At 32.4% G+C, this 23383-nt stretch overlaps 2 protein-coding genes across 2 annotated transcripts in view; both read left to right on the top strand.

Moving 5' to 3' along the window:
* mal (molybdenum cofactor sulfurase) overlaps positions 1 to 7124 on the top strand; it is a 177594-nt gene extending 170470 nt beyond the window's left edge. Inside the window, exon 11 of the mRNA XM_081748785.1 lies at positions 1915 to 7124. Coding sequence (XP_081604911.1) covers positions 1915 to 2106 — 192 coding nt within the window. The 3' untranslated portion in view covers positions 2107 to 7124. The remainder of the gene's footprint in view (positions 1 to 1914) is intronic.
* A 9749-nt stretch (positions 7125 to 16873) lies between these two features.
* The window catches only part of LOC145679816 (uncharacterized), a 70176-nt gene continuing 63666 nt past the window's right edge, over positions 16874 to 23383 (top strand). Inside the window, exon 1 of the mRNA XM_081750343.1 lies at positions 16874 to 17032. Within this exon, the coding sequence (XP_081606469.1) occupies positions 16957 to 17032 (76 nt within the window). The 5' untranslated portion in view covers positions 16874 to 16956. The remainder of the gene's footprint in view (positions 17033 to 23383) is intronic.

Raw genomic sequence — 23383 nt, 5'->3', positions numbered from 1 at the left:
ACTCTGGTTCCACAAAATATTTTTGTATTAAGTTAAAATTTTTGGGTAAGCTTTGGAAGCTTATTGAGCATAAACTAAGGAGAAAATAATTACATGGGCGCATGGGGGATCAAAAATTGGTAAGTAGCCAATTTTTTGTTAATTAAGGAGAAAATACCTTGGCTAAACAAGAGTTAATTATCTAAAGAATCCGATGTACTTGCTAAAATACGAACGTTTCAATTCATATCAATTGTTTGGTTTTTTAAAAAATTGAATTGAATCAAGGCGGAAATAAGTTATATTTTGGTATTTGTAAAAACGTCAATTGTCACATGAATGTTTATTCTATCATGTGATCGTCAGAGGAGTTAAACATATGGAGAAAGCAGGTTTGACTTGTGAACAAGTAATTTTGAAATATTTTTGAAAATTTGACTTAAAACCTCTCGACTTCTGTTTGTGAGAAAGTTTAAATGATGTTTTATAGTGCAAAACTCCAGCAACATAGGCTGCACTGAGAGAGGAAACTGAAGTATCATTAGAACTAACACGTATAGAACAAAAATAATCCTGCGTAGGTACTGTATTTAATGTTGTTCGTAAATTTGCCGAAATCAAATGTGTCTGGATAGTAATGGTGAGCACTGTGAACATTTAGTGTGATTACAGAAGTCGAACATGTAACTTAACCCTTTAGCGCGCAGCTTTGCATAGATGAGAAGTTTACTTTGAAATTGTATTGCACCATGTAGTTTCTAGTTCGGACATAGAAAAGCAGCTTTGCGTATCAGCCAAGATGCCCTTTCACTAATGAAGTTCTGAATTTCCCGCTAGATGTCATAGTAAGCCAGTGTTGGTCTCTTTGTATTACTTGCTGCACGCGGAGTTGTCATCTTGTCATCTTTGAGCTTTCTTTGCTCGTTTAGGTGGACACGTTTTGAACTGTTGATTTTTTCTATGTGAGACAGAAGTGTAATGAGTGTAAAAGTGCAAATACACTGACATTCGTCGCGTTTTATTGGTTCTATCTGGTTTTAGTGGACTTTGCATATGTCAACGCACAACTTTGCTTAGACCCTATATGCAAACACCATAAAATGTCCCATAGACCATATATTATTTGCATTAATTGTTTTTTTTTTTAAAAAATCCCTGTTTTTCTACACAAAAACCACTCCAAATTTTTTTAAAAAATCAGTTTGATCGGAAAAAATGGTGCGCTAAAGGGTTAAGCTACTTTTCGATGCTTATATATATCTAGTAATAAAGATTTTATGAAGTTTTGTTGTTGAAATATGAATAAATCTTTACTCTTATAACAATTTATATTACTAACTTCAACTACTCTGTATAGTTTGTTACATATTTGCCCTAAGTTCGACAAAATAGGATTATTGAACTGCTTAAGACGTAATTTACTCCATGAATGTTCAATGATAACTCACAGAATAAAATAGATTTAAACTTTTGTATTTTGGAATACTTTTCAACGTTTACTTTATATTTTCACAAAGTTTCTTCTTTATAAATTGAATCTACATCCATTCACAATGGCTTCCTTACGTATTATATCTTAACTGCATAGAAACCTCTGTCTGGCTACAAAACTTAACAACATAAATGTACAGGTCTGGTCTAGCCATAAAAGAAATTGATATCTTCAGTACCGGACCGTTGTCCATAACAACATTTACATATTTATACAGATTATCGTTACACTCTCCTCTGTATTATGATTCAAAAATGTAAATTTAATATCGAATTTTGACACTGTAATTAATACAATCCTTAGAATTTTTGAAGTCAGCTTAAGATAACGTTTGACGAAAAAACAAAAACTATTTATGAAACAATCGTATTCAAGTTTTCTCACGACACCTGAAAGAATTATTTATATTTTTTGTTAACTTTGTATTTTCATGTTTTTTGAAGGTGGATGGACCATGTACAAGATGTCAAATTGTGTGTATCAACCAATCAACTGGAGAAAAAACGAAGGAACCATTATTGACAATCGCAGCAACATTCAAAGGCAAAATGAGATTTGGAATATACTTATCACATGAAGCTAGCACTCAAGACATCACTATTTCGGTTGGAGATGAAGTTACAATTCTTCAGTGAACAGCTTCGTTGAAGAACAAAATATATCATTTGCATACCTGATGCCAGTGATATCATAGCTTTATAATTATTACTAGTAATCATTTCTTTCAAGTAGTTACCATGTACAATACAATTCGCTGTAAACATTCCCCCATCAATAAATAGAGTTTTCAGAAAGCTGAAAACTTTAAAATTTAATGTTCGAATAACAAAGCCATTGCAATATCTTCCTAATATTATCTTCTGTTTCTGAAGAGTAGAAAATTTATTGTTGTTAATTATGTAAATGTTTACGATCGTTAGTAAATTTAGATTTATCAAACAAAGGAGAAAAATATATTTAGGCAATTAGAAAATAACTGTAAGAATAAGGGATATTGAAATCTAAGACTGAATTATTTCTTTGTAGTTGTAAATAAGGGAAGCAAAGTTACATCACACTAGGTATTACAGTATCTTTTCTAATAATGTTTTGTGCTGATGCGTCGAAAACTGGATACTTACGTAGAGACCTTGCAAGTTTATTAAATGTTTTATGTGATCAAGTATCCTAAATAATCATGTAATGACTGCTTTAAGTTTGTTTAATTTGCTTACCTTAAATTCTATTCAGTAAATGCATATGCATATTCTTGCCCGTATTTTACGTTAATTTTCTTATGTTTATGTATAAATGTTACACAGCAAAAAATGAGGTGTTGAAACAATACAAAATGACTACCATTTTAGCGTGTTAATTCAACACCAAGGACATCGTCTTCCGAGAATATCAGAAATGACTAGTGACCAGCTGTGAAAATTTGCATTGGCTTTTATTGTTTGGTATAAGCAAAGCTTTACGCAGTATATTTCGCATTTATACCAAGTAACGAATATCGTTCTATGTTTTCTGTAATCGGTCACAATAATCGTTTCGTAAACTTGTGAATTGTCTGACAACATTTACATGATTAACAGTTCTGCCATCTTCCGTTCTTATGTGCTAAGACATAAGAATAAGAGATAAGGAAAACAGATGGTAGCATTGCTATTCGTGTAACTATTGTCAGATAATACACAGGTTTACAAAATTATTATTGTTACCGATTACAGAAAACAGAACGTTATTCATGACTTGGTATAAATGTCAAATATATTGTGTTAAGATTTTCTTATACCAAACAATAAAAACCAAAACAAATACTCTCAGCCAGTAAATTGGTATTTCTGGCATGCTCGAAAGGCGATATTCTTGATGTTGAATTAACACACAAGTAACACGCACCTCATGTTTTGGTGTGTACAGACTATGAATGTTAGCATGATAATTCATAATAATAAGGATAATTTTATTTTTACATTGCACCATAGCACATCTACATACATAGATCATGTATTTGTTTTGGCGATATGAAACGAACACTTTTTCCTTTTTTTTTTTTTTTTAAATACTAAATACAGCTAATTCTCTGGAAATTTATATATGATGATATTATTGATTGTATTTTGGATACTACTCAGCGAAAAATCACTCAGTAAAATCGCCAAAAGTTTACTTTTATTTTGGTAATGTGATTAAATAAGACGATGTAGGATAGAACAAATAAAGGGCCTAAGTATCTATTACACTAGTATTACGATTATAGCCAAAGCTTATCTTTATTTTTGTTGATACTTACTATGTGATAACCATATAATATTTGATTTGGTGCTATACTTCATTTCCGTTGTTAAATATGTAAACCAAGTTATGTGGCGGCTTATGAGGGAAGTTCTATACAAGAATTAGTATATTATGTAAGGTTCTTCCCTTAGTTTTTAACGATAAAACTTTAATTTTAACCAATGTGACTTCCCTCACGAGACGTGACTGATTTTATTATAAATATTGTTAATGTGTTTTTACTAGTATTTCATTTAATATTCAAATGATAATACCTACACAATAAAAAAATGAGGTATTAAAACAACACAAAATGACTACCAGTTTAAAATATTACTTGTGAGTTAATTTAACACCAGATACATCGTTTTCTGAGCATATCAGAAATAACTAGTAATTGTCAGTAAGAATTTAACTGGATTTTATTGTTTGCAATGAGCAAAGCTTTACGCAGTATATTTGACATTTATGCTACGTAACGAATAACGTAATGCTTTGCTGTAATCGGTGACGAAAAGTTTTGTAAGCCTATGAATTGTCTGACAACAGTTACATAAGTAGCAGTTCTGCTATCTGTTGTTCTTATGTGCTAGGATATTTTTAAATTATATGAACATGATTTGTTACTCAAAGTACAGTTAAACAGCTTCCGAACTTCAATACTTCCAAATATCCGTTTTAAGTATTCCGTGTAATTTCATTTATTTGTGCTACGCAAGAAATTTTCAATTACAGTGAATCTTCAAAAGATACCTTGAGCAATTACAGTGAATGTCAACTTCGATTAATTTATAAGTTTTGTACAAAGGTATGTGATGGTAATTCAAAATCTGTATCTTGTCACGTTGTACACTTTTTGTTCTTCATGTTGACTTCTTTCGTAGACGTGGAATCCAGCTGTCTTACAGTGTAGCGAGAGATAGTGTGGTTGGAAACGGAACCATGAGACCAATCTCGATCAAATTTGCCACATAGATGAAGTTCGGACCTGGGGTGGTAGGGGAGGGGGGAGATATTTTACAAAGGTCAAAAAATAACTGATATCAGTGTCGAATCCATACTTTTCGGGGTCGCTGAGATAAACAGTGACACTTCTGATGCCCTTTAAATCCAAATCCAGCCCCGCAACTTGGGGAGGGGAGGGGATATATATATATATATATATAAATGATTGAAAATGACCGATATTAGTGTCGAATCCATAGTTTTCGGAGTCGCCGAGACAAACAGCTACACGTTTGATGCCGTTTAAATTCAAATTCACACCTTTACGTCCAAAATGAAACGCAATCTCCCGTGCGAAAACGGGTATTCTACTAGTTGAAAAAATATATTTCTTATGTGATCTATTAAACTGAATTGAAAATTTTTCCAACCCTCGATTGCGTAGTGTGAAACTTCTTGAAACTGGTTCAGAATATGAAAGGTCAAGTTGCCACTACTGCTTTTCTTTAGTAAATATTTTGGTTACTGTTATAATAGTTTTTGTGTTCCTGTGATGATTGTGTACATTGAAGGAGTTTCTTCATTGAATGTGGCTATTCAATTCTTGTGAAAACGTTACAGATTTTATCGTATGACCCTCGATGTCAGTAAGTCCTCAGTGACTGACCCACACCCTGTTCCAACTTGTATATGCCTGGTCTTGAACAACATGAAATACGTTTTGTATGCTGGAAGTACCGATGACTTGTTTTTGAAACGAACTCTTTTCAAGTATCTGGTTAACATAAATTGTAGAAATTAAAATTGTTTCATTTGTAACTAGATTTTCGAAAAAAAATTACCGGTAGTTATATCTACAGATTACACTACCTGCTAAGTGAGTAATAACACTTCAAAAGAATAAAATGTATAAACCTTGTGAGTTTTCGTTGATATTAATGCAAGAATATAATTTCAAACCCAACCAGACGTTTACGGAAACCTTTCTTAGATAAGAGCATTCCATTTTAGTTAATGTGCCATGAACAGCTCTTCAGTGTGCCACGAGTATATGAGAACGACAGAAAATATTGAATGATAAAGGTCTTTAACAGAGAAAAGTTATAATTATTAAATATTGTCAACAAGATATTTTTATTAGAAAATTAACCTTAATTAACTAAAGTTGTATGTTAGCATTACATGTAAATAATGTTTACCTGACACGGTATTTTGTATTAAACGTATAAGTATTGCGACATGGGAACGGTTGAACAGCAAATACTACATAAAAATACTTTCATTATTCCGTATAAATGATTTAATGATAACTAAACATTTAGCGTTTGAATAATCCCCGATTCGGCTCTCGCTGCAATTTATTGTGGTTCGAATTCCACGTTAGGCTGTAACTAAACACCTTATATAGCTAAAAGAAGATGTAAAGCTCATAACAATGACACAGTCGTCATCGTGCACAAAATTAAAATAAAACAATAAATACAGAAACATAACAAACGAACTTCTAAAATTCTTGTGATTGTTCTAATTTAAAAACAAAATTCAATTTCTCTTACAAGCTTCTATTTCTTGTGCTTAACGACTCGAAACTATCTTTCGTCTTCCAGAACCCTTTTCAGATAATGGAAGCGTTGTACCTTACGAAAATTTTACTAAATTAAAACCAACATTTTGATGGGCCATATCTCGAGAACAAAAGACTCGGTTTCTCACATGAGTACAATGTAAGTCAAGGTCTATTTTCATACCAAGTTTGGTCAAGAATGAATAAATTGTGTAAAACAAGTACGATGTATACTGTTTGTGGGATTTTTTTTCCTAGAAAAATGAAAGATGAAAAATATATATCGAGTGTTCTAAAAACGGCACCCACTGACAACAGAGCGCTATTTTTCAGGTCAAAATAAAGTGAAAATCTAATGGCATACCCTCCAGGGCCTCCTTCAACCACTATAGGGAATCAAAATTTCACTATATGACAACGTCGCAGATTAACTTGCAACCATAATCATTGCTCTATGAATCCATCAAGTAGTTACTTCTATTGTTACGATAATACATGGTGCTATTGTCAATGCCTATCGACTTTAACTGTCGTCTGGAAAGAATCGATATTACTATTTGATAATTGGTAATTCTATCCTATGGTTCTTTATCTGCAACGTTGCCACATAGTGCAATTCGCGTCTCCAGAGGAGGACCCGAAAAGTATACAATTACATATATTTTTTGCTTTGTTTTGACTTGTAGAATAATGTTCTGTAGTCCATGGACGCCATTTTCAGAACACCCGATATAGATAGAACAAAATACAAAAATATATGTATATGATATTTTTCCTGTATTATAATCTACAGGATTATAATTATAATCTAATTTATCATTCAGCAAAATGTAAACACTTTCTCCTGAACCGCCAAATAATGTACAATATATATATATATATATATATATATATATATATATATATATATATATATATATATATATATATATATATATATATATATATATATATATATATATATATATCTTAAGCTTCTTTTTGAAGTGTTTGCAATCCATTGATATATTATTTTGTTAAACCTTTTAAAATATTACTATATTAATACTTATAGTATAAAATTATATAAAAGATAAATGTGAAAGAGATTTATTTTTGATATTTTAAAATTCATATATATAAAGGTTCGTGAACATAATGACTATATGTGTTCTATTTAAGGCCAGTACAACTTAATATTATGTTCGCTTTTCGTTTGTAAACTCAGAACAATAAAAGCAATAATCCCTGAAAAAAAATACCATTTTGTTGCTCTTATTTATGCTTATTACCTTTTCATTAATCTACATGTTTTTATTCTATGCAATTCCTAAATTCTTCTACCGCTTCCAAGCTTTCTACGTTACTCTGGAGTCTTGGTCAGGGAGGAAAACAAGAAGAAGAAGAAAAAATAAAAACTTTAGGGAAAAAAATAAAGAAACCGACTTACCCAGGATAGAGCGGTGTTGAAACACACTTTGTCGAAAACAACGATCACACGTCAAATATTTAGAAGTGCAAGTAGTATTCAGGAATTGCATAAACTTGTAAGTTAAATGATAGAATTTCTGAGCGTGTATTTAAGTTGTCTGAAATGCATATTTTTGTTATATTTTTCTGTATTCTCAAGAGGAGATGTTAAGTGTAGCGAGTTACAAAGTCATATCGGCATAAGGTGCGGAAAAATGCATATTGCAAAAGAAAATATATGTTACTGTGCAATCAACATCAAAATTAATATTCTTTCCTTTTAAAGCCGAAAACTGTAGAGATGTTGAAATATTCAATATCATAACCTTCCTGACGTTGGACTTGACAAAAAGAAGAACTATTAGAGAAAAAAGAAACAGTAAAATTACTCCTTTATGAATTTACTGCAAATGCTAAAGGAAATGTGTGTACAAATTGTACATTGGTTTACTGCAATTTTCATTTGCTCGTGAAGAGGATATTACTGTCCAACGAAAGAAATAAGCGGCGACGTGGTTTTTGTGATACAAATAACTATTAATGCAGATACAAATAATATAGAACAAATAGAAATAATTTAAACATTTTGTTCAGTCCAACTTAGAAAATAAATAAATTAATTAAGAAACAGATATTAAGACTTCTTTTTATTCTAAGATTTTTACATGTGATTAAAAAATCATTGACCATTGGGTACTGTGCTTTTTGAGATATGGAAACTGTCTTCCAAGTTCTGTTTACCATTGTCACGTTCTCACCATTATATAGGGTGTTTCAAAACAACACCGACAACGTTTGGGGGGTGATTCCTGACACCAAGATAAGACAAAAAGTATAGACGAACCTGGGTGCACAAATGCTTCCTTTCGGAGTTATAGGCTGCCGAAAACATGAAAAATGAACTTTAAAGGTCCATAGCTCCAAAATTACGGGACCTACTGTAGTCGGGTCAAGACTTCACTTAGGAACTAATATGTGCACTATCCAAATGTACATGCTTCAGAATCCAGCTGTACTCAACAACAATTTTTATAGAGAGAATTTTTCTACGGGTATATAATTTGAAGCACTCATCAATTACTTCTATAAAAATTGTTACGGAAGTGCTGGAGGATTCTATATATAAAACTCTACTCCAGAAGGTAAAATTATGGAACACTAAGAGAGAAAGTCATGGAGGGGAAGAACATTTTTGAGTTCCAACTACTTCCCAAAATGTCTGAAATTAAATCAGAATCACAAGAGGAAACGAAGACTCTAGTAAAAATATAAAAATAAAAGTTATCCCGATATTTGGTAGCAGATTTGAGTACATTGCCAGTGGTTATAACAGAGCTCATAGCGAGTCACTTTTTTTTTTAACTAAAAATTACTTTTTTTCAAGTTGCACTAAAAGTTACTTTTTTTTTTTTTCAAATTTGTTACTAAAAGTTACTTTTTTTGGGAGTGACTTTTTCGTGTGATTTATGTTTTACGTTGGCAGTTTTCTGAGAAAAATATAAAAATAAATGGAAAAAGCCAGAAACTTGTTAGTCATTACTCTTCTGAAAGTTTTAGTACTTGCTGCCTCATGTGAAACAGTCAGCTTTATTCTCACTTCAGTTTTTATTCTTTCTAAAGTACAGTGGATGCTTAAGCTCTCAAGGTGGGGTTGAGAACCCTTCCGTGTCTATTCTTTCTTCTATCATAATAGTCTTTTAGTTTTCTCTCGTAACAGTTAATGCTCCGCTCAATGTTTGTGTGGTTCATCATGTTCGTCTTGTGTTATGCTTCTTGTATGCTCTTCTTAAGAGTAGGTGATGAATTTGAATATTTCATGGCTTTGAGAACTCTCAGTGCAAAGTTAAATATAATGTCTGGGATGAAGAAATTCGGAAATAGGCCAGAACTGGTTCCACTCACTCAGAAGCTTCTTACATCTGTTAAGTCTGCTAACCGTAATTACAAAGCATATTTAGAAAACCTAAGTAAGGAGGAAGCTCAAAAAGAAGAAGAAAAGATTAAACAAAACAATAAACAAAGAGAGAGGTAATGGAGAAATTGACAAAGGAAACAAGGGGCATGATGAGATTTTGGTCACTTTCTGTTCACTTTTTCGTGTGCTTTTGGTCACTTTCAACTATTTACAAGATACCAGACCAGTATGAGCCCTGTTATAATGAAAATGTAAAAAGCAACAGATCCTATAACTCTTATGACATCATACATTCAGGTTGTCACTGTGCATGTTTTCCTCCTTCTAAAGGAAATTCAGTTACATTGTTATCCAGTTGTTTTAAAGTTTATGTACTCATGAAGAAGATATCATAATTCATTTGAAAAATTTCTTTCTTAAAGCAAATACCTACTTTATTTAAGATTATCTTCTCAAGTCTAATTCTTTATGTGAAGTTCTTCCTCTATTGCGAAAAAAAAATTATGAATTGAAGGACAGTATCCTTGGCGATTTCTCTATGTTACTGCGTCAACCGACGGTAAACAAACAATTAAAGCACAATTTATTATGGAAATTCTTCAAAATACAACTTAAATATATCTCCCTTGTTTTCATTACCTGTAATTATAGAACTCAAGTATGCATCCCCATGCTCCACTACCAGACGCTGAAGTTCCCCACACATGTCCACTCGCATCATCTTCTGTCGATTGTTTTTCACCAGTCTTCACAAACAATGATGACAGCTGTGTTAATTATACTATTTAATTATTACTGAAGCACTTGGACCGTCTTATTTTATTGTTGAAACACGACCCTCTTTAAATTCCTTGAACCATCGAAGTGCTAGGGATTGTGGCAGAACATCAACACCATATACCTGCTGCAACATTGTACGTAAACAAACGCAAAACTTTAAAGCAACATTTTGCTTTTCACGAATTGACTCCATTTTGTAAATAGGAAATTTACGAATCTGGTATGGTTTATCCGTACTTGTGCACAGACGCATGTGCGAACTTCTATTTTTGTCCAACAATCAGTGATGATCCTCCGTTTATATCATGCTACATTGTTTCAACAATGTTTCTTTGCTGTGTGAGGGGAATCTCAGTTTGTGTTGATGGGTCATCGTAGGATGATTAATTCAAAACTTATAGTAGATACATGATTATTGCGAAGATAGTATTTATGCATGCCTTATGAAATATCAAAATATAATATGTAGGATATCGAAACATTCTAATATTCTATTATTCTAACATTCTAATTTCTTAATATTCTAGTATTTCTTAATTAGAAACAATAATATTAAGAAATTGTTCTTAAAATGTCATACAAAAGCACACTCAACAACACACAATTTTAGATTTCCAATATTAGATTCAGGTATCTTTATTCAGATATATTACCATTAATATAAAGACAATCGTGTAATTCTACAGCATGCTGATGCTAGATTTTCCGCTAATCGGAAGGTCGTCTGCACGAAGGATTTAAAGTCCGAGCAACTTAATTGTCTGTTAATTATCAAAGTCACAAAAATAAGGAAAAATTCTTAAAAGTCACTAATTTTTCTTCCATATGCAAAAGAAATCCAATAAGTTTATAGTTAACCATAAACCTCTAAGTCCAAATCACTTTAATTTAAATACTTTAGTGTTTTATAAATAAATTACTTCCAATCCTAATATTCTTGTAGCCTAATACTTGTAAATGATCTCTGATTCGTGTATCTCCTCTCCCTGTGGTCTTTAGTAATTATAAATATTTGTTTTCCATTACACCTGCTCATAATTTGGTAGTGGTTTACGTTTGCAATTTTGTTGGAAACCACGTTATCAAAAGAACACGATTATATAGCATGAGAGCGATTAGCTGTTAGAAGTTATGTGTGAATGCCGTGCACATGTGTGTTATTTGATTTCCTGTCACTCAAATACCCATACTTACCCATAGTTTATTCTCTAAAGAACATGCAATTACATCACGTGCTCAATCGGATCTTTGTAGATAAATGTATGTAACAACTTGTTTTAAAACATTAGTAGACCTTTGGATTCTTGTAATATTATGAAGGACGGAACTTATTGCTTAACAAGAGATTTAATTAGTAGTAATTATGTAACCAAAGCGTTGTAATCAACAATAAGATCTAACCAAGAGTCACAAGTAATTAAATAAGTGTGCAAATCTGTCGGCTGCAGAGGAGCTCAAAAATTGATTAGTTCTTAACAACTGATACATTCAGTTATAATAAATTTATATTTGTTTATGTAGTGTAGAGATCTGTAAAAACATTTTCTTTACCAATTGAATTTTATAGTTTTATTGTAATATGTTTTACTTCTGTTTCATATAATTTGATTATTCTTAAATTTAAAGGTACCACCCTGGTATTCACCTGGTTAAAGTGATACGAATATCCTAATAATACAGTCTGGATGATTGGCAGCAGGATTAGAACGGGAGACCTATGTGTAAGAGACAGGTTGATATGTGTAAGAGCTAACCACTTATTCATACCCTCTCAACTGTGAGTCAGTGATCAGTAAATTATAAGTGCGCTATTATGGGTTCCCGCTGGGATTTTAGAAAATTACATCTTTTTCTTTCTGCTCTCTTAGAACCCCTTTGAAACTCCATATCTTCTGTCTCTAAAATAGGTGCTCTATCGATTAATATTTATACGATCTCGCTATTGGATTAACACTTCGGTGCCATTTCCTTGTTAAATTTCCTTACGCATAAGAATAATGACCGTAGCATTCCAATGAAAAAAAAATTTTTTTTTGGGGGGGGGTAGTTTCCTCTAGATTCCACGTCTTGATATGTTGGTAACCACACAAGTATAGTCTGGAAATATAGTTTTATTTCCTTATTATCCTGTGACCTTGAGCTTTCTATACCAACAAAACACACTGTGTTGTAATATCTTAATAAATGTATTGTATTTGCGAGCAGAGTCCATATTGTGGAAGAACTCGATTTTCGAGAATAATAATTTGTATATTTTAGATTTATTGTTATGTGTATATCTCGAAATCGTTAAGTAAGGTTATGGGAATTTAATGTTGAATATGTAAAGTTAATGCAAGCTGCACAATCTCGCTAATAGTTGTGTCAGCAATTCATTGTAAACAGTTGTGTATAAGAATGTCATCGTAACGTGTCTGGCAATGTAGGAAGGAAATGTTGACAATGTGTCTTTCCTCACATTAGCCAGATTCTAGAAATTGTACAAAACGTGAATTTGTGGGATTTTATGAATTTCATGAGATTACGGATGTACGGAGGATTGCTTAGAATCGGGAAGTCAGAACGTGTCGAGGGTTGCAGTTTTGAGTTTTGACACATGGAAGGAATTTGTCTCTCCATGTGAAACGGTGTCGCACGTGCCACAGCAGACGGAAAAGCAGACGATGGTAGTTGGACCCCGCCAAACAAAACCACAGGACGAGAAGGTTTTGGAGAGTTCAGAGGGTTCGGAGACAGTTCAGAGAGTTCAGAGGGAGTTCGGAAGAGACAGTTCGTGGACAGTTCAGAGAGTTCAGAGTTCGAAGGAGACAGTTCGAGAGTTCCGAGATTGGTCATCGACTTTGAATATACTTGGGTTCGAGTCTGGAGAACTAAGTTACATTTAATTATCTACCAGATGATAGGAGAAAACAGTACGTTGTACGTCAACATAGTCTAACGACGCAGAGCTTCGAGGGAGATTTACATTGAGAGGCCCATTCCTCAATGCCCACTTTCATCGTCCAACAACAAGGAGTGTCAGCTTGAGGAGCAGAGTTCAACACCAGAACGACGTGGGATAGCGACAGATTTATCCAGGTATGTGTGACTCCGAGTCAGAATTCAAAGCTCAATACTCGATCGTACTATACCTTACTGGCAAATGACTCCGAATATCCGTTATAGCAAACATTCAGAAATCTCACAGTTCATTCATCAGATTTTAGAAATACAGTGTTTTATGTTAAATGGAGTGGAAGTCGATTTATTTGTTTAATCCCCATATGAAAACCTCTTGCAAGTTAAGTTATAATTTACCCACTCATTCTAGATGGTGAGTGGAAGGCGCCTAGTAGCACTCATCTTTGCATCCCCAAATAGGCACTGAGTGGCTAGGTTGTCATGGTGGACATGCTGGTGGCTTACGCCTTTGGTAACGGTCTCAGTAGATTTAAAATAAGTTAATTCCCTCCCATCCCTCCCATTAAATTTAAAGAAGTTTAAATTATATTATATTACGTAAATAAAACCCACCCGATTTTCGAGAATAATAATTTGTATATTTTAGATTTATTGTTATGTGTATATCTCGAAATCGTTAAGTAAGGTTATGGGAATTTAATGTTGAATATGTAAAGTTAATGCAAGCTGCACAATCTCGCTAATAGTTGTGTCAGCAATTCATTGTAAACAGTTGTGTATAAGAATGTCATCGTAACGTGTCTGGCAATGTAGGAAGGAAATGTTGACAATGTGTCTTTCCTCACATTAGCCAGATTCTAGAAATTGTACAAAACGTGAATTTGTGGGATTTTATGAATTTCATGAGATTACGGATGTACGGAGGATTGCTTAGAATCGGGAAGTCAGAACGTGTCGAGGGTTGCAGTTTTGAGTTTTGACACATGGAAGGAATTTGTCTCTCCATGTGAAACGGTGTCGCACGTGCCACAGCAGACGGAAAAGCAGACGATGGTAGTTGGACCCCGCCAAACAAAACCACAGGACGAGAAGGTTTTGGAGAGTTCAGAGGGTTCGGAGACAGTTCAGAGAGTTCAGAGGGAGTTCGGAAGAGACAGTTCGTGGACAGTTCAGAGAGTTCAGAGTTCGAAGGAGACAGTTCGAGAGTTCCGAGATTGGTCATCGACTTTGAATATACTTGGGTTCGAGTCTGGAGAACTAAGTTACATTTAATTATCTACCAGATGATAGGAGAAAACAGTACGTTGTACGTCAACATAGTCTAACGACGCAGAGCTTCGAGGGAGATTTACATTGAGAGGCCCATTCCTCAATGCCCACTTTCATCGTCCAACAACAAGGAGTGTCAGCTTGAGGAGCAGAGTTCAACACCAGAACGACGTGGGATAGCGACAGATTTATCCAGGTATGTGTGACTCCGAGTCAGAATTCAAAGCTCAATACTCGATCGTACTATACCTTACTGGCAAATGACTCCGAATATCCGTTATAGCAAACATTCAGAAATCTCACAGTTCATTCATCAGATTTTAGAAATACAGTGTTTTATGTTAAATGAAGTGGAAGTCGATTTATTTGTTTAATCCCCATATGAAAACCTCTTGCAAGTTAAGTTATAATTTACCCACTCATTCTAGATGGTGAGTGGAAGGCGCCTAGTAGCACTCATCTTTGCATCCCCAAATAGGCACTGAGTGGCTAGGTTGTCAATATGTTTCAATCTCTTCAAATTGAGGACCACTGCAAGGAGCTATATTATTTTCTCTGAACAATATAACCGGTTACATTTCTTACTAAAACTACACTGACAAAAATAGGAATGACAAGTAAGAAACGACTCTATTTGTTTTATTGAGCCAAACCATGTTGAAATTATTCACGCGGTAACTATCATATAGTTGAAAACTATCTGGAAACAACCGCATCTTATTTATACATAGTTTCTAGCCTTCCTCTTGCGCTAGGTGCCTCAAATATTTTAGATCAAAATTATGATATAATAATCTATGTATTTGCCAGTATGTAAACTCCCTTACATATCATAACCCCTAGAGTCATTGGTATTTATGCTATGAGTTTTAGCATAAATAGCTCAGCTCAGAAACTAAGCTCTAGCTCTGTGCTTAGTTCAGAAACTAAATCGATTTGGACTTCTTTTCAATTAGACTTTCTTACTTGATTTCATCATAATAATCACTATCACCTACCAAACATTATAAGATGAACTCGGAAACTAGAAGGTAGATCATGAGTCACTCAACAAAAATGCATTTGAAATGAATTATTTATGGACTACGAAGCTATGAAATTATTACAAGTTGTATCACAGCATATACTGGATGTCTTCCAAATTGGTTTGGTCTTAAACTGCACAAAACATTGTACTATAGCCATAAGATTTTCTTCTGTAGTCATACATTTTCACTTACTTAGTCAAGGAAGATTCTCCATATGCCTAGTAAGTTCAAGTTAAGGCTTACTTGCCGAGATAGAAGTACAGTGTTTGAAAATCGCGACACAAATAACTCAATCACGTCTTGGTAATTATGGTCATGTAACCACCACTTTTCTTTTCTTTTCTTTCTTTCTTTTTTTTCTTTTCTTTTTTTTCTTTTTTTGAAGTATAAATACATGTTCATCCTTTGATAACTTACTATTCATTGGAAAATTACTTAATTGCAACTGTAACAAGGTTGAAATCCTTTATACAATCACTTCTTACGACGTATAATTCATGAGCCACACTCTAACGCATTGTCTCGAGCCGTATTGTTTGCTACCACTGCTGTACTCAATTGAGTATTGAATAACTGCTACTGTTAAGCCCGTTATGACCTACGCTGTACATACAAATATGTCTGAAAGAAACAATTACTTCTTACTACTAGATGAAATTTGCTATAGAATATCTAAGGTAAACATCTTTCAAATACAAAAAAAAAAAAAAAAAAAAAAACTCTCTTGCAAATGTTACTTTCTAAAACACTTTTCTTTACTTTCTATCAAATTTCATTTGCAACTGAAATGGGAAAATGGCAGTAGCATTGTATCTCAAATTCAATTCCAGTTCTAGGATATTCCATGAAGAGGTAGTTTTGTTTTGGCACAGATCTATATCTAAGTTGCCAATGACGTTAGATTATTTTTGTTTTTCTTAAACCTTAATTCAGAAGGTTTGAATTACCTCAGTTTCTTTTTCTTGTTATTTATTGGTAATTACTGTATTATTTTCTTTCATTGTAAATTTGAACATTAATACACTTAACCTATCCCCCCTCCCTCCCTCTCTCTCTCTCTCTCTCTCTCTCTCTCTCTCTCTCTATATATATATATATATATATATATATATATATATATATATAGATATAGATATAGATATAGATATAGATATAGATATAGATATAGATAGATAAATAGATAGATAGATAGATAGATAGATACATCATATATTATATATAATTTTAGCACACTAACATTAAAAGCATAATTTTAACAATTACCAATATCATAGTAACAATCATACTCTTATTGAACTTTAGTTCTTTAAACTTCTTAAATAACTAAACGCAGAAATATTAGTATTTTACTGGTGAGAGAGCTAATTATATAGAAATGAATTCAGACTGTTTATCAACAACAATTTCTACAATCGAACAAAATGAAGGATCAAAAACCGAGAAGGAAAAGGGTGAGTTCAGAATTACGATTTATGGAGGAAATAATTTTAAAAGTCAGAATCTTATAAACAAATGTTTTATCAAGCCGTCGATATATAACGTATTCATTCTTTTGTCAAAAATTTAATAATCTTACGTAGTCGAGCAATTTTCTTTTCTTTGCCGTAGAGAAAACTTAATTCTCTGCTCAGTTCTGAAAATTGTATTCCATTTCGTCAGTTTGATGGGAAGTTACTGACAAAAGAACATATGAGTTGGGTATATCTAATTTTGGTCATGTCTATTCAGTCATCTGGAACGAAGTCCTTTAATAACTTCATTCTTGAAAGTTTGTATTTTATAATTCTAATATATAGATGGTACGATAGAGTTAATCGAATGTCTGCGTGAAAATATACTTTAGCGTAACTCTAGATAAATCTACTAGAATGCTTTCTTTTTAATGTGTATGAATAACCTACCTATATATTAAAGTTACCTTGCACCCCGCTCTGACCTGGATAGTCCCATTTTGAAGGCTTTTGGCCTGGTTCCTTCCCAATTTTCAGTCGTGACATCTTTTCTTATCATTTTTGTGTGCTCTCTTCTCATCATAATATTTTAAATATTATTTTTCTTATTACATACTTTTATATTAACTTCTCATATGTAATCTTCACACCTAGATGATTGTGCAACATTGTTTTGTATTTGATTCATGTCAATACATAAGGTCCCCTGAATTTCACGATAAGTCACATGTCGATCAGTGTTAATTAATTCACGAACAGCTTCAATGTTTTTGGGCACTATGGCTGTTGATGGATGACCTGCACGATCCTCATCATTCAGACTGACCCGACCACATCTGAATTTCTGAAACTATTTGTAAATTATCGTCTGGGATAGGGCTTCATATCAGGAAAAGTAGCAGTCATCCGATGAATATACTCTTGCTGTGTTAACCATTGGCGAAAACCGTATTAAATTATGGCACGGAAATGCTCTCTCGTCAGGTCCATTTTTGATCACGACCACCTCACTTCAAACTAGTGCCCTGCAACGACAAAAGTTCCGAGTTACATAAGATTTTGCATTTAGAGTGAACAAAGATGACAGTTTATAACTACAACAAAATCTAACAGATTACATTGTTCCCAGTACGTGGTTTTCGAAACTTTCAGTGTAACCCTCGTACAGAGATGAAATTCAGAAGAATGATTATGTATGTTATACATTAACTTATATGCTACCTTATATAAATTTTATTATACATAGCAAACACACACGCAAACACATAGGTCCATCATTTCTATTTTACCGTAATTATTTGCATTATTAGTATGTGTAGATTTTAGATATCCTTAAGCTCGATAAGTGTTAGTCAAAATAAATACATAAAGAAATTAAGTGTAACTCTCGTACAGAGATGAAATTCAGAAGAATGATTATATATGTTATACATTAACTTATATGCTACCTTATATAAATTTTATTATACATAGCAAACACATATGCAAACACATAGGTCCATCATTTCTATTTTACCGTAATTATTTGCATTATTAGTATGTGTAGATTTTAGATATCCTTAAGCTCGATATGTGTTAGTCAAAATAAATACATAAACAAATTACATTTTTAGTAGTAGCAGTTGTTGATGTCAATAATAACAACAGTAACGTTGAATATGTTTCTTGACATGGACAGTCAGTGGACACAAGGAATTTAAAAAATGACAAAATGATTACAATGGCAAAGGTAAAACAAAATAATATACGTAACATGACCAAGTACAGTAAAAAGGATATAAATGTACAATAATTACACAGGTCTGCAAAAATAAAACAATGCTAAGCTGTTTCGGTTTAGTTAACTGATTCGTATGTGTTGGGGTACGCTGAATCCAGGAATGACAACCGTTTTTCCTGGGACGTCTGGGTTCCGAACAAACGGGTGGTCATTGTTGAACAAAAATATGAACACAAATATGCGATTTACAGAAACACCATGAACAGCGTAACACAAATTATAAAATAACAGACAAATTCTGACCAAAGCATATATTAACTAATAAATAATAGCGTTACAGTTTCGGCAAATTAACTTTGCCTTCATCAGACACATGAAGGCAAAGTTAATTTGCCGAAACTGTAACGCTATTATTTATTAGTTAATATATGCTTTGGTCAGAATTTGTCTGTTATTTTATAAAAGAAGTTCCAAAGCTAGAATGAGTGGCATTCAAACACAAATTAATGTACAAAAACACGCACACACGTGAAGACAAAAAAGTAATAACACCCTCAATCAGATTGCTTATGAAATCGTTTTTTTTTTAAGGTCAAACTTCATTTGGAGCTTGTCCTTTTGCACGTGGCTGCCGGAAGATCCCTAAACAACATCCAGCAGTAGTTTGCCATCATCGTAACACTCCAGTTTCCCTGATAAGTCGTTCCATTTCTTTGGTATCTTGAAGTCATTGAACTGATGAAGTCTTTGTCGGATATGAGTTTTCTAATATCAGCCCCAACAAAAACCCGCGTACTCTCGTACTCGTAGTACTTGAGAAACAAAGAGCGTAGCCAGAACTATTTACAACGTTTTACCAATTTAAGTTGTAATCTTACAAAATTCGTTTTATAAACAGATTTATTGTTTTTGGTTTTTCTTTGTAATCTCATACTCTCATTCATGACCCATTACGATATGTGTCAGTGATCCCCATATGGGCCAATATACATGTATTTTCATGTTTCGGAGAGCATAAATACATTTAATCTTCCACGTTCATTTTTATTTTCGTGTGATGCATTTGCAATTTAGCGATTTTCAGCTATCTGTTTGACCATGTTACATTTAGATTGTACAAAAACTTGACGTCCCAGGAAGAAACGGGGGTCATTTTCGACTTCGGTGCACCCAGAAGTGTAAAAATCAGCTAAACTTATGCAAACAGCGTTTTGGTTGCAGACCTGTGTTACTAATAATGATGAACAACAAAAATAAATAAAAGAGAAGAAATTAGTAAAAAGAGAAAAACATGCAAATAAAATATGCTGATAATACAGAACATAGTGTAAAATCATACAGTAAAAGATTATAAACATTCCGTCAACAAAGGTAAATATTTTTTTAAATGTAAAATACAGAAGTTGACAACGCATCAAAGAATATATAATCCACGACAAATAATAGTGTATATTGGTAAGACAAAACAACATGAATAATACAGAAATAAACAATATGAAAAAATAACTCAACAACCTAAAAATATGAAAAAATGTAGTATTCGATATATTTAATTTGGAATAGAACTAAAACAGTGTTAAACATATTTATCGTAGCAATACAACTATAAATAGATGATTGTGAGAGAAATAATACAAAAAAAAAGAGAAAAAGAAAAGAAAAACAGTGAAATTCCTTGTCCGGTTGTAAGTTATTCTAATAGACATAAAGTAAACAAGATTAAAAACTACCATGGAGAATATTACGGGTGAACTTGAGATCAAAAGGTAATGCCTATTTTTCTAGATTAGCAAGTCTAAATCACAAGGAATATCTGATAACTTCATATTATTCAACTTTTTAAATTTCCATTCGAGCCATGCAAGAAAATTATTCTGAATCGATTCCATGCAGTTAGCTGAGTATCTTGGTACACAGTTCCAAATAATTGTGCCATATTCTAAATGAGAACGTACATTTCATATAAATAGAATCTTACAGGTGTCCACATTGTAAAAATTTCTACATATCCATTTCATTAGTGTTAATTTTTTCTTAGATTTCTTTGTTACAAGCTGCAAATGTTTCAAGGAAATTAATTTCTTATCCAAAATGATTCCGAAATCACTTACACTATTATGAAATTTAAGTTCCTATGAGCCTATTTTATAGTTAAATAAAGACGTATTAACTTTTTTTCTAGAAAATGTTATGCCTTGCGTTTTTATAAAGTTTAAAGGTAAAAAGTTCTTCTCGGACCAATGTACAGTTGTATTCGTATTGTTCTGCAAAATTTGATGGTCATAAATACAAGTAATAGAATGAAAAATCTTTATATCATCGGCATACAGTAAGTGTTTAATAGTTATTTTCTCAGATATGTCATTTGTGTACAGTATAAACAACAAGGGATCAAATTAGAGCCTTAAGGTACTCCAGATGTAATATTAAACTACCTTTATATTTTATCACAATTTTCTTAGTCAAATAAAAAAAATAATATTACATACAGGTAGATCAAATTTAACCAATTTCTTCAGCAGCAAGTAATGAGGCAGCTTATCAAACCCATTAGCAAATCGATGTAAATAGCATATGTTTGATCACCTTTATAAATACAGATAATATATTGTCCATTAAACTGGAAAAAATTAGTAACTGTCGTTTTGCCATTCATAAAGCCATGTTGATTAATATCAATTTTTACATGCGTCTGATTATACGAATATTCAGAAGTTATTTTTCCGAAAATCTTTGGAAGGACATTAATAACATACATTGGTCTAAAATTGTTAATAGAATTACACTTAGTTTAGGAATCGGAGCAATAACAGCAGTCTTCCAGATGAATGCTAGCATTGAGACTCCGATTGAACAAAGATGCGAATATAGAAAGAATAATATTAGCTATTCCCTTTATGATAAAAGCCAAATACCATCCTTATCACAATCTGATTTAATCTTTAGTGTTTTAATTGCGTCTAATACCTGTAGAGTCGAAATCACAGGTGGTTTCATAGTACAAAAATTGTTAGGTAATGGAAGAACTTCAACATCCTCATCAGGAAATGCCTGGAAAACTGATACGAGAATTCAGCGGAAGAGTCAACTAATAATTTATTACCAGTTATAATTGAGTTATTTTAAATTATTTTTTATGATTTACAATTAATAGAATTAAGATATCTCTAAAATTTGTCAGGACAGCTGCTCAAATAATTTTCCAACTCTGTTATAATGAATACGTTGGTCTTCTTTCGATTGTCATTTAAAAGCTGTGCAACAAGATAAAAAAAAATCATCATAAGATAAAGTAATTTTGTATTTCTTATGAGCAGAATTCTTTGCTTTTAATAATAAAATAGTTTTCTTTTATTTTCAGAGTGCTATAAGGAATAGTTAAATTTTCTAGGTCTTAACACTGGAATGTGATTCTTCATAATTGATATTAAAGACTTTCTCTACTTTATGGGCGACTGAATTAATATCATCACCTAATAAAATATTACACCAATTGATTTTAAGAAGCTGAGAATAGAGAGAATAATACTTCTCTTTAGCAAATCTAAAACATTCAGGAACTTAGTACAATTATAACCCTCACAAAGAAAAAGCTTAATTTCAAAAGAATGATAATATGTATATCAGGAGATACCATGTATTCATAATTTTGGTTAGAAAGAATATTAGCATTAGCACATTACTAAATCCAAATTAGAAACTGATGAATCCACAATTAAATTTATATTATGCAGAAGATTTGAGAGAGCTTGAAATTTGATTTTGGAATAGTAATATATTTCAGGAAGTGGTGCATTTATGATCCGATCAACTTTAGAGATACTAAAAAAGGCCTATCCGATTGCAATGATGTGAACACACTTTGGGGGAGATGGCTGAAATTCAATTTAAATATAGAAGAGACTATGTAGATTCTATATTCAAAAACCAAATGGTCCTAAAATGGATGGAACATAGTCAAAAAAGCACGAAACATTAACATTAATGTTAACGGAAAATCGATGAAAAATAAATACTTCTTCCACTTATTTCGAAAACCAAAAAAGGAAGATAACTGAATTCCGCGTAAATTTAGAAGAGAGAGACTATGTAGATTCCTTATTTTAAAAGCAAATTATCCTAAAATGGATGGAACATAGTCAAAAATTACGAAACATTAACATTAAAGTCAGTGGAAAATGAATGAGAAAATAATAGTTCATTCACTTATCTCAAAAATCAAAAGAGGGAGATGGCTGGAAGTCAGATTAAGCATAGATCAGACTATGTAGATTCAACATACAGAAAAGAAATTGTCCTAAAATGGATGGAACATAGTAAAAAAAAAAAAAAAAAAAAAAAAAAACACGCAACATTAACATTAATGTCAATGGAAAATCAATGAAAAACCACTTATCTCGAAACCTAAAGAGGGAGATGGCTGAAAATCAGCTTAAATATAGAACAATGTAGATTCTACATTCAAAAAAGAAATTGCCCTAAAATGGATGGAACGTCAAAATAAAATCACAAAACTTGAACGTTAAAGTCAATGGAAAATCAGTGAAAAGAATGAAGTTGTTCACATATCTCAAAAACTATAATAGGGATATGGCTAACTGAAAGCTTATTGCAAAGACATAATGAAGAGC

Source organism: Thermobia domestica, chromosome 2 (genome assembly GCF_964235325.1).
Source record: "Thermobia domestica chromosome 2, izTheDome1.hap1.1, whole genome shotgun sequence".
Lineage (NCBI taxonomy): Eukaryota > Metazoa > Arthropoda > Insecta > Zygentoma > Lepismatidae > Thermobia > Thermobia domestica.
This window is presented reverse-complemented; position numbering and strand designations above follow the sequence as displayed.